The sequence below is a fragment of the Petromyzon marinus genome, chromosome 1 (genome assembly GCF_048934315.1).
Source record: "Petromyzon marinus isolate PM22_M1 ecotype Great Lakes invasive population chromosome 1, UKy_Petmar_22M1.pri1.0, whole genome shotgun sequence".
Taxonomy (NCBI): Eukaryota; Metazoa; Chordata; class Hyperoartia; order Petromyzontiformes; family Petromyzontidae; genus Petromyzon; species Petromyzon marinus.
In genome coordinates this window covers 23591058-23603599 of record NC_133667.1, presented here as the reverse complement: position 1 = coordinate 23603599, position 12542 = coordinate 23591058, and the positions used below count along the sequence as shown (strand labels likewise).

At 43.6% G+C, this 12542-nt stretch overlaps 1 protein-coding gene across 2 annotated transcripts in view; it reads left to right on the top strand.

Annotated features, from left to right (window-relative positions):
- The window catches only part of RNF111 (ring finger protein 111), a 35298-nt gene that overhangs the window by 18758 nt on the left and 3998 nt on the right, over positions 1-12542 (top strand). For both annotated transcript variants that reach the window (XM_032945553.2, XM_076065852.1), the window contains exons 8-11: positions 319-629; positions 4708-5473; positions 9046-9520; positions 11851-11976. In XM_032945553.2, coding sequence (XP_032801444.1) covers positions 319-629; positions 4708-5473; positions 9046-9520; positions 11851-11976 — 1678 coding nt within the window. The remainder of the gene's footprint in view (positions 1-318; positions 630-4707; positions 5474-9045; positions 9521-11850; positions 11977-12542) is intronic.

The following is a 12542-nucleotide window of genomic DNA, read 5'->3' as shown; positions in this document are numbered from 1 at the left end:
ACATGTGGTGACTAGTATTGATTTAAAAAAAATTGCAATTCCTATTTTGAACCCTTCAGAAATTATAAATTGAGTCAGCCTTCAACTCGGATTTAACCAGCAGCTTACTGGTTGTTCGTCGAGCGTTCTACCAACAGCACCATCTGGCCGGCATATTCTGCTTGACACCTGCAGGGTTCCTGTGGCTGCATTTACCCCCTTAGCGAGGCATATCCATAGCAGCTTTAGCTTCTTTGATAATCTCCCCTGGGTATGGCTATTGCCAAACCATCATTTCACACCTGTAACTGATGTAGCTGGTTGATGTCATGTTCACAGAGGAACTGGGCAGCAGCGAGAGTGTCAGCCCTGTGCAGAACTCGCCACAACCCATGCCGAGGCTGCCCGACTGCTGCGTGGAGCATTACGAACCGTGTGAGCGTCCGGCCTTTGGCGCTGCGTCCTTCGCCCACCAGGGCCACGTGGGGCACGGGGGGGCAGCCCTGCCTCAGCTGCCGAGTGCCGGGTTGTCAGGCGGTTCCGGAGGTGCCACCTCCTTGCGGCCTTCCCAGCATCCTCAACAACAGGCCGAGCACCCTCCTCACCATGGGTCGAGTGCACGCTCCCCGAACGGCCAGCCGCGTGATCAGGTTTGTCTTTGTGGGCATGTAATGATGCATCATATAAAATATATTCTTACATTCACTGTACGTGAAAAAATGTAGTATTTGATGTAAAATAATGTTTACATTATGATGAGTTTTAAATCTAATCTTCACCCCTAACAGTGACCATTGATTTGTGAGTGAGATAATCTATCATTACATGTTTACTCTTGTATATTTTTAAATGTTTGTCCATGAATACTCCAAGAAGAAAATCCTATTAGAAATAAAAGTTAAATGCACTGCATTTCCACCCCCCAAAAATTTATTCCAGTTGGTTAGCAGGTGTGTTTCATTTTGCAATCAAATTAACTTCCTACAGTGTCTGTTGCATGCCTTCTGTACATAGCACAGTGGCAAGGCCCATGACAATGCTCTCTTTACAGTGAGTAACTTGGCATAGCTGGCAAAGAGTATAATTTGTCAAGAGCCTTCTTAGATGACTTTAAGGCCCAACTACGGGATAAGTGTAATTATAAATGTTTAAAACATAATGCCCTTTATTTTTCCAGGAAAATCTTATTTAGTTTGTCCTTTTTCAGGAGTGTATATTGGATAGGTTTTTTGCTAGTTCCATTAATTCGTTTGGCATGTGCGCAAAAAAACGAGATTCCCAGAGAAAATAATGCATATGAGGGGATAATACTAACATCTCCACACATGTATTCATCTCCACACCTGCTGTACTGCCAGCTTCTGGCCACCTTGTAACCCAGCAGCTGTCAGTTTCACATGTTTGTATGATCTACAACCCTTGCCTCCAAAGTAATAGTTGACAGGCTTCAGTATCATGCCCAGTCCATAGTGATTATCTTCCCGATAAACTGGTAGTTACCATAGTAATGTGGAATTTACAACAGGCTCATGGCCATCAATGAATATGCACGTAGGCTCACACTCATTTTAGCAGGGATACGCTTTGACATGGATACATTTAAAACTGGGTCTTTCTTGCACATTTCCTCTGAATGATCAGTTTAGCTGTGACCCAAGAAAACATTTGGCTGGACCTTGAATGATTGTGCTAGCAAGTAACATACATGGTTGTTCCGCCAAACTCTTTTTCCGCACAAACTGTGACCGCGAAGTCCAGCCCTCTGGATTTTTGCCAACACGTGGATATGTTTCAAATGCAGTGTTTAACCTCATTGCGTGGTGTTTTTTATGGCAGCTCCTGCTAAAGTTAAATACTGCACTGGAATGAACACTGCACCAAGTATCTACCTTGTTTTAAATGGGACATTTAAGTAATAAATAGCTGTTATTTTTGCGTGAGAAAATAAAAAAAACTTGCACTCGGTTCTATAGCAGTGCAATATATGTACATTTAAATACAACACAATGTTATTTTATGTACCTTGGTCAGTGTATACTCTGAAGGTACGTATATAGGTTTTGCATGCCAGTTTTAAACTACCTAAATGGCGAATAAACAGAAATTAACACGCTTATATGAATTGTCGAAAATATCATAGCCAAGTCATTGTGCCTCGCCCACTACTCGTATAAGCATGGAGCAATGCACGCCTCCCCTTGCCAGCCCAGAGGCTGCGGTAGAAAATTCACACGGTGAGAAACAATCCCTCTGGTGGGAAAACTGTTTCTGCTCTAAACAGACATTGTTGACTTGCCACACAGGATGTAATCATTTTATCGACCCTTAAAGAATTACACGATTAATTTATCGCTGACTGGGATTTTAATTTGCTAACTTCTGGTTTTTGGTTTGAGTTCTGTAAACACAATGCTTCATGGCCAGATATTTTATAAAGAAGTACTCAAATATTCACAAACATTTTAGGTGTTCCCTCATTAAATGTTGTTCTCACATGTTTGCAAATGGTCATCTTATTTAAATTTCAGATTTTTAAAAACTGTAATTGTTTTCATCCAATTAAAAAAATCCAATTGAAATTTATTTAAATGGTTGCTTAGAAACCATGCTTAATGTGCTAGACTTTCAAACCTACTTATTTTCAGTTTATTGTAATAGATAAATTATGTATAGATGGAGAAATCAAGATTACAAAATGATAAAAAATCATGCCTCGTAATAACGCAAGTAATTTCTAAAGCAGAAAGTCCGCTTTTTAAAATTAACTTTAATCTTTAGAATTATATTTTAAAATAGATGTTTGGTAACCATTTGAAACAAAGGCACTAAATGTAAATGTAGGGGGTTATTTTAAATGTACACGTTACCCCTATTTAGTTTAAGGTATTAATTAGATTTGTTACAGCGCATAATGTTCAATTACAAGCATCATACAAACACAAATTGGCACTCATTATCTGCTATTCTGTGATAATTGGCTAATTAAGAAGACTTGCCGAGTTGTCCTTGCCTTCGGTTGTGTGATTAAGTATCGCATAAACAGAACTGTTTAGAAATGTTGTAAACCAAATGGAAGGAATTATTTTTTGTGCGATCCTTGGAATCGCAGCACAAACATTTTAATATTAAGACGATTAATTACGATCTTTACAATAGTTATGATTTCTTTTTTAAAGACACCACTTTCCACGAGGTGGAATAAGTAGGAGACGTAAGTAAGATCTTAAACAAGCAATAAGGTGGTGACTGCTATTGACACTGGACATTTCATCCACTTGAGTTCTAGAAACATTTCTCCCGCTCAGTTCTTGTTATGGTACCAACTCAAATACCTTTTAACAAATGTGGTCATTTGATATTTATTTATGCTGCAACACACTGATTCAGCAAGTATTAAATTCAGGCAATATCCTTTATTGAACAGATTGGGGTACGCGTTATCTGTGTTGCGATGGTAAAGTTATAGCCTTGGTCACGTGAGAAGATTTTCCTTGAAATGATTTTAGTTTCAGGAAATGTTCCCAATATGTATTTATTATCATGTACTTACGAAAAAATCAGCAGACTACCTGCTGGATCTCCTCACTGTTTCGAAGAACAAATGTGACCTAAGGTCTATGCTCATTTACCAGCTTCACATTCCTTATTGCCGTGCAAATACTGGAGGAGAAGGGCCTTTTCTATTGATGTCCCCAGGGTCTGCAATGCTATTGCCAATAAACTGCAACTTGGATTACTACCTGTGAGATCTTCACTCAAAACTGCTCTTGAGGAGTTGTACATCCCTAGCTGCCACTGCTATTCAGAATGGCCTGAAATTAAATGTATCGTTCTGGATGACCGCTGCTAAGTATGATCTTCAGTTTTGATTATAGTGTGCTGATCGTTAAAGGTGTATTGAAAATGTTTGCTACTGATACTCCTGTTATGGAGTGACTCGTGTAGCCAGCTATGGCTGCAAAGTTTGGTCGTACATGTTATGTATATCGTTTATTGTTAAATTTGAATCAGTTCCTATGATCACTGTTACATTGTTTTTATAGCTTTATTTTTGTGATTTTGAAAACTTTTGGTTTAGCCATGTTTGTTTGTAGTACAGAGTTAGCCTGATAACTTTAATCTCAATTGTCTTATGGTTGTTATTGTTTGATTTGCATCCCACTGGGATTTTTGCACACAGTGTTGAAATACGGTGTTTTTTCTGGAAGACTTTGCTCTATTTTCCTGGATTTTTCTGTTGCGTGTAGTCACTTTAAGATGTTTCTTGTTTATGTTTGTTGCGGTTGCACCCGAGTCAAGAGCCGCATGGCTCACAGGGTTATACCTAATAAATGAAACTGAAAAAATATATATTTTAATTTCAACCATTAAGTTGGGCCGAGAACACAACAGTTTACTCTTGTTAGATATCGCTTATTATTAATGTGCTTACACGTTTGATTATTAACTGCTGACACAACTGGCCGACTGCAGGAATATAATCGGCACAAACCCATCCATTGGCACTCCATCCAGCCCGCCTACATTAGTTCTGGGAACATGTAGAAGACAAAATTAAATACTATTTATTTTACCAGGTAAGGGCCGCTGAGCCATATAGCTATTTTTCAGAAGCGACCTGGCGATGATAGCTCAATGAAGTGGCTTATCACGTGGACATTTATAGCATTCAATATGTATAACACATACAACTTGCCCAGTAATATTTGTGCATTCTCCACTCTGCAGCAATTGGGTCCCGTGGACCTGAGCAGCTCGTCATCCTCCGTGGGCAGCCAAGGCTCAGCTGCCGGCTTGAGTGGCCGCTCCCTAGATGGAGGGAGTCCCCCCGAGCGCGAGAGGCTTCCTTGTCAGGAGCCATCATCCTCGTCTTTGTCGGTCCATGGGTTCTCAAACCGCAGCACTACCGACTGGCGGCCGTGCCAGACGGACACCGGGGTGCGCGAATGGCATGGTGCTGAGCGCGGCGATACGGTCGCGGCAGCCCGCGACTGGCACGCGTCCGGCGCGCAGCCTGAGGCCTCTTGCCGTACTTCAACAAGTCACCGAGAGAGTTATACTAGGCGCAGCGACGCCGACTCTGCGGCAAATGGTGTCGCTAGCAGTGGCAGCATCCTGCTGGGGTCAGTGCGGTGGCGTGAGCGCTACTCCGTGCTCGAGGCCTCGCTGGGCCATGGCATGGCCCTACGCTCGCCGGCTCGCAGAGACTGGTACCCTGGCCCGCTGGAGCACGCAGACGGGCAGGCGCCTTCCGAAGCGGTCGGCCGCCGAGAGGACGGATACGGCTTTCGCTCGGACAGCTTGGCCTACGAGCTGCCGGGCAGCCTCAGGGACTGGTACAGTGGGCTCACGGACCCTGGTGGGTTCGGCACGGCGTCCACCGAAGCCAGGAGGGAGCAGTACACAGAACAAATGGCCGGCCCGACTGTTGGTTACAGCCAGGTGGGCCAACCACAGGCCCCCTCCTGCCACCACCACCTCCTTCCGCCCACGTGTGAGTATGCTCTTTGCAGTCTTTGTGCACACATTCAAAGGTCCGTTGTGGCAGAGTGAGCCAGATGGTTTGTAGACTATGGTATGAGCATTTCCTGGGCTTTGTGTATATTTGTGCTTTATTTTGATAGGGGCTTGGTTGCTTTGTGAGGTCTGCATTTGAATCCACAGGCTGTTTTATGGTCAACAATTACATTTTTGAACTTAAACCATGAAAAAGAAGACAAGACACAAATTAGAGATTAGATATTTTATAACAAGCCGCATTTCATTTCTTAACTCTTATGTTCTTGCATTAGTGTGGTTTATAATGAATCTTATCAGCAAATTAGTGTTACAGCTGAAAGAAATAAAACTCATCCATATCTACCTTAATATGACTTGGTGATGGAAAATGACAGCCACTTGCAGTGTATTCTACGATAAAAAAGAGATTCTAAAGCATCATTCCAGTAATTATATTTTTACTTAATAAGCCGGACTAGAGCTCCAATGTTATCAGAGGTTGAAATAATGTGGTATTGTGATCAATTGGTTCGGTAGACGTGCACTGTCCTCTGAACGATGATGAACAGCTCGCCGCCCCGGCAGCGTTGTGATTGCTGGTTGGTTACAGCCAGCCCGTGCCTTTCACAGAAAGCTCTAACAATGGGCACACAAAGAGGGCCCAGCAGGGGCTCCCCACTGCAGAGTCGGTGGGATTTGCTCTCTCGTGAAGTGGATTACGCCCTATGACAGATGGCACGAGGCCATTTCCATTCGCCCAGTGGCTCCTTTGCCTGTTGGCGGCGACCACAGCCCCAACACAGAGCTGTAGCTGCTTCAGGGGACGGACGTTCGGCTGCCTTGTAGACATTTTTTTGTGAAAATGGAGCTGTGTTTCATTGAGCACGTCTGCCTGCCTTTGCATCAGTGTCTGGGCGAGAGAGGTACTTCAGCATGGTGGGGTTAACCATAATCGCGCTCTTTTTAATCCACTGTGATCTCGAGCTGTAGATTATACTGTGCTTGCTGTTGTGTGAGATGTTACTGCTGTTGTGTGCTGTAAGCCAGTATCTCTGCACTGCAACAAAGACATTCTTTTGTTGCCGGTTATGCACACAAACCACACTGTGCTGTCACAAAGAGATATACTTTGCTAACCGGAATTTTTCACCAACAAATTCGTAACTCCACAAATCTATTGTACAACTAATACATCTGTTGTTTTTAATTGTGAAGATACATTTTGATTGTAAACTTACTTTCTTGTTGAATATGACTCGGCAATAACGTGTTATGTAAAATGGTTTAAAATGAAATGTGAATAGTGGAAGAAAATGCTCTTTTAAGCGACATGTTTAAACAAAGACCTCGCAGCTGCTGCGGCCATGATCTCTTGACTCAAAGAAATAATTGTCCGATTCCATAATCTGTGATCAGTATTTATTTCTGGAATTGGTCTGCCAGCTATCAATAAGGCATACATTATTAATAATGCGATTGAAATTATGTTCCATATTGAACAGGATTTTCCTTATTGCTCTAAAAGTAAGGCACACAATTCCTGTGTCAATATGTTTGTGTCATTTCATTAATTTGTCCTTGCATAACCCATTGAATATGTTAGTGGCAGGCCTAAGCACTTCCATAAATATATCCTGCATGTACCAACACTGCCTTGTACAGATCCCTTAGGACTGCTAGTGGGTTATTGTGTGCATGTGTAATGAGCTAGTTAACTGCTTGCTTATTCGTATTACCTCGCTTTGTGAGTGTGCATCTTTTAAAGCGAGTGCCGTACCACTCTGCTCAGCGTGTGTGCCTTTGTGTTCAGCGCTTTGCGCATGAATAAGCTGTACACAGCGCTTTGCCTGGCGCGCCCTTAACTGGGCCTTGCAGGGGATGTCACATGACGTCCATTAGGTACCAGTGGATGTCTCGGGCATGTGATTAATGCAAGCGTTTGCACACGTAGCCGTGAGCACGCACACAAAACATCGGCACACCGCGGGAGCGTGCACGCAGGCCCGCACAAACGCTGCGGCCTCGGCAGGCGCGCGAATGCCCCGTGTAAATGCAAACCCGAATACCAGGTTTAGCAAGAATACTCAGAATCTGTCATGTTGTCTCTCGGGTCAAGCGTTTGGGGTTTAAGAATTCTTCAAGAAACGTCATTTTTTTATGGCTGCTTTCATGTGAGTGCACCCTGTCTCTGCTGCCTTTTGCGGCACCAAACAATTAAGTGAAACTGTTATTTGCCAAAATGTTGGAGTCGGCACACTCTTCAAATTGTCAAGGCCCTTTTGACAACGTTAAAACAAAGAGGCTGCCTCGGCAGTTGCTTGAAATATTTTATTTTTAATGTAGATTGGTGGCAAGGATGGATTGAAAATCCCTCCTGGTCATCAACAGTGTAATACTGTCAAGTCTCTCTGACATGGCCACGGTGGCTCTCACCTGCTGGTCTGTACAGGTGTGACCGGAGGATATTTGCTGTGGAGCAATCCATTTTGAGCAAGTCCTACGGGGTTTAAAATCCCCTCCCCCCTGGTTACAGTCCTGACTTGGTATGCACCCGTTGCCTACCGATGCCACTGTATTGTGGAAGAATTGCAGCAGTCCATCATCAAGCGTGTCCCAATGACGCAAATGCAGGCCATTTCAAGCTGTTACTTGACTATATGTTTATTGGTTGATGAAATACTCTATTATGTGCATTGCGTTGCACGGCACATATTTTATTTTTAGGCATTTCCCAAAGGCAGTGGATATTCAGGCACAGTTTAGCTTGTCATTACACTATAAAACAGCTGTTTTGAATTACACGATTGAGCTATTTTGTGTCATTTAATATAATAACCTTAAATCATGGAATCTATCCTTCATGAAGCCGGCCGCAAATGCATGGAAGCGATTATTGTACATGGTATACTGTGTGCTTAAAATGGTTCACATGATACAGTTTTGTTGTCACGCTTGTTAAATGTGTCAGATTTTTGTAATTGGGAAAGTATGTGGGACTTATCTAGCGATGTAGTTCTCGCTCAACGGCATTAATATTATGACAGCATACATGGTTTGGTGTTATGTTTTTTGCAGGGTTTTTGTTATCATGTTCATTTGTCAAATTGATGTGGAAAATTGCAGTTGCTAAGTGGAGGACACAGGCTCCTTCGCGCATGAACTTGCATTTGAATGTAGTTGCACGGTCTGTTAGTTATATTGAGTAATTTCAACTCTGTTCTGTGAATACACAAAAGTACTCCATTTTAAGCGACCAGGGCTGGAATAAATCCATTTGTGTGGTGATTTAACAGAACATTTCGATTTTGTGGGTTCAAATCCTGGTTGTGGATCAACTCAGCCCATCTCTCCAGGAAAATTAACGTTAGTAAATCGATAGACTGGCAAGTGTCATGAAATCTGAAATAATAATACTTAACTCCACACAGCCAGTAGAGATGAGCACTGCCAAATGCACATTTGAACAAGGAGACAAGCCGATGAACTTGACTTATACCATTCAATTATGATCGGGTGTGCCTTTCTCCTCGTCGTCAATAACGTGGGTCTTTATTTGCTCTGCTTTAGGTGCCCTCCGGAGGCCCAGTCATCACCAGCACCACCCTGCCCTCCCTCAATACCACCACCATCACCACCATCACCACCATCCCCCGTGCTCAATCGCACGGCCCCCCCAGGCCGCCCCTCCGCCGGCACCGCCAGCTGCGCCGCCGCCCCCTCCGCCGCCCCCCGAGTACGCCATCCCGCACGTTGTGCACCACTCGCACGCGCACGGCCACTTCCAGGCGGCAGCTGCCGCAGCGGCCGCGGCCGGCATGGTTGGACCTCACGGCTCGCAGCTGCCTCCGCCTCCACCGCTGACTGTGCCGCACGCGCAGCCCGGCCAGGCCACTGGTCCCCCACCGCCACCACAGCAGCCGCCTCCCCCACAGCAGCAGCAACCACCGCCCGCCCCTCCTCCCCCACACCGGCTGCACCAGCACTTCCTCATCCAACAGGGACTGCAGGAAATCCAGCGGCGCCGCATGATGCACCACCCCAGGTTCGACGAGTCTCGCTTTTGTGCACTTTTCCAATGAGGCGTCACGTCATCTGATCTCGCGTCTAGCACTGGAACTTGTGGGAGTCAAAATGGAGAGGGATCGAGGTAGTTGAGTTGGCCAGGGAGCTAATATCTTGAGAGCATTGAAACTGGGTTTTACTGAAACTGGAGTTGATCCCTGGCAGTCACCCACGATTAAACTGGTTTTTCAAGTGTAGCAAGTTGATGGGTCGGTTCAACCAGGAATGGCCAAACAGTCCTAAGATTCACCAATACTTTCTGTGATAAAGAATTGGAGTTATTGAGTGGCCTAGGGGGGTTGATACCTTAGAGCACCGAGCTAGTTCTGCTGAGAAGTCTGGGTTTGATTCCAGGCACCATTAAACCAGTTTTTAAAGTGTAGTGTGTTGCTTTTTTCAAATGGTTGCTCATGGCTGCACAAAAAACATCATTGTATTTGGTTTGTTACTTTGGAATATTCCAGCTCCCGATTACAAATGTTGGGTTAATTGCCATGCATGATACAAACACTTTTTGAAGGATTTAAAAGGTGCACAAATGCCATGTGGTTTAGAGGCCTTTTAGAATGACCTCATAAGTAGTTTAGTGACAGTTTTCCTGGGACTATAAACTTGAATTAGATGATGGATTTCTTGTGAAGAGTTTCAAGTATTTTTTTTTTCATTTTATGACTTAATGCTGATAACATTATATGATTAATGTATATATTAAATAATCTTGCAGCCAAATACCCTGAATGAGCCTCATCTGATTATATCTCAAAAGCTAAGTGGGATTTGAGCCTGGTTAGTACTTTAATGGTAGACTGCTATGGGCGTCGACTGCCGGCAAACAGGAGATGACACGGCTCCATTGCTTCTGAATCCATGTGAGGAGCTTTAAGTGTTAGCCCCTCCTGCGTGGATTTTCTGTTGGCGCTCTTTTTTATGCCAAACATACAATTTCACATCATCCTGAAGTCAGTCTTTATGATTCGCAGACTTACCTCCATAAAGAATATACATTATTGTTCTTAAACATGTGTATAATCATGAAAAAGAACGGGATATCTGTAAACTGGCACATCAAACTGTTCCCTGATGGACAGTTTGCATCGACAAGCTGTTGGTCCAAGCACCCTGGTCCTTCCCATACAGGGAGTGTGTCTCTTGTCACGGGACATGCATTGCACAGCTTGTCTGTTTTAATAATTGTGTTATTTGTGTTGTTGCACCCTGGTTATAAACAATACCAGCACTGTAGGAGTGGGTCCAAGGCCTCTGCCAAATCCTGTATGTTTCAGATAACTGACAGAGAGGCTCATTCGCTGTAATGGGCTGGGCACAACTGGCCCCAACTGCTGGTTGCTTGCATCACAACGTATGAGATTTCTGCAATGACATGCTCAGTGCAGAATTATTCGCATTTTCACTTCGTAGGTTTTTTTTTACATTGCCAGGCTTAAGTGTAACGACTGGAAAATGTAAGACAATAAAGGCAGGTATCAAGTTGAACATTCATAAAATAAAATGACTTTGCCATGCATCATCGATTAGAAACCAGTACAAATTGATTTAGTATTTTATGATTTTGGTGCTTAAGAAAGTGCTCTGCTTTGCTTCGAGCTGAATTAAAACAGATTTTTTTTTATTCAGGAAAGTCTTGAGTCTCGAATCTTCAGGAGGGGTCCTGCATTGGCATGTTCAGAAGATTTCTAAAATAATTTTGGGAATAAACTGGATTACCCAGATAAACCCATGCATGAGGCGATAACAGTCAAATCTGTATAGACATTTATTTTATATTACTGCCATCTGTCCACCTCACAGTTCAGTAGGTTAGGAGTAACTTGGAAAATTTTAAAATGTTTGTTATAAACCAACCACCCCCTCAAAATTCGAGATTACAGGCGTGCAAAGTATTTCTGAACTTAAGCTCATGTCCCCATATTTGTAATGCATTGCTCTCCGAGCTGAGCCACCGTGCATGTGTGTTTATATACGATCATTACACTGTACTGCCGTAAGAGTGACCTGAGTTTGATTTTCAGGAATGCATGTCAGCAGTACATGGTATTTTAGCCTGGACTATGAATACCCTGCATTTATTAGTCTGCAATTAGTACTTGGAGCAGTGTAACAATTATGAAGGCCACATATGTTAGCTGGGCATAGTGCTGGCTAACCAAGGTTTCCACGGGCAATGCCAGGCATTGTAGGTGCAAGCTTAAACAACACTCCTCTTGTGGTCTAAACAAGATATTTTTTGTTTTTTAATGCATGCGTGATGTTTATTTCATATGTACACTTTGTTCTCTTTATCCTTTGCAGTCGTGTGCATGAGCGGCCTCCCCCGCACCCTCACCGCATGCACCCCAACTATGGCCATGGCCAGCATATCCACGTGCCCCAAACCATGGCCAGCCAGGCACGGCCGCCTCCTGACCTTCTCACCTGGTAAGTGACTCTCTTAACTTCTCCATACATTCATGGCCATAAGCCGAACAGTAAAGGAAGTCGGTCCCTTTTACTGTGTGCTGTTGGTGCATGCTTGTCACATTGGTCGCATGTTCCTTAAATGCACAACGCTCGTGCAAATATTATATGTTCCAGCTTTTAGTGCGAATTGATGTTTAAATGCATAGTGTCCCATGGCTCGTGTTGTGTGCAAAACCTACGTTTGGCTCGCAGGCGTCTGGGTTGTGCGTTTAAAATTAATTTAGCTTTGTAACATTTTTTTCGAACCATGGACTGAAAATCTAATTATGACAATTACCGTTAACATATGGTCTACATATTGGATATTTGTTACTAGCCAGTTCCCATGAGTCAAATGTGTTTTATTGAAATGTAAATCTGGCTGGATAGAATTGGTTGAGCCCTTGACTCAATCAGATGGTTACAAATTCGAATCCCTGTCAGGGTTGACTTAGCTCAACATCCCTGAGGGAGTTTTCAACCCATCAGGGGTTAATACAGTGGTCTCCTGATTTCTGGGAAGCCAGCAATGGTTGGTCCCCCAC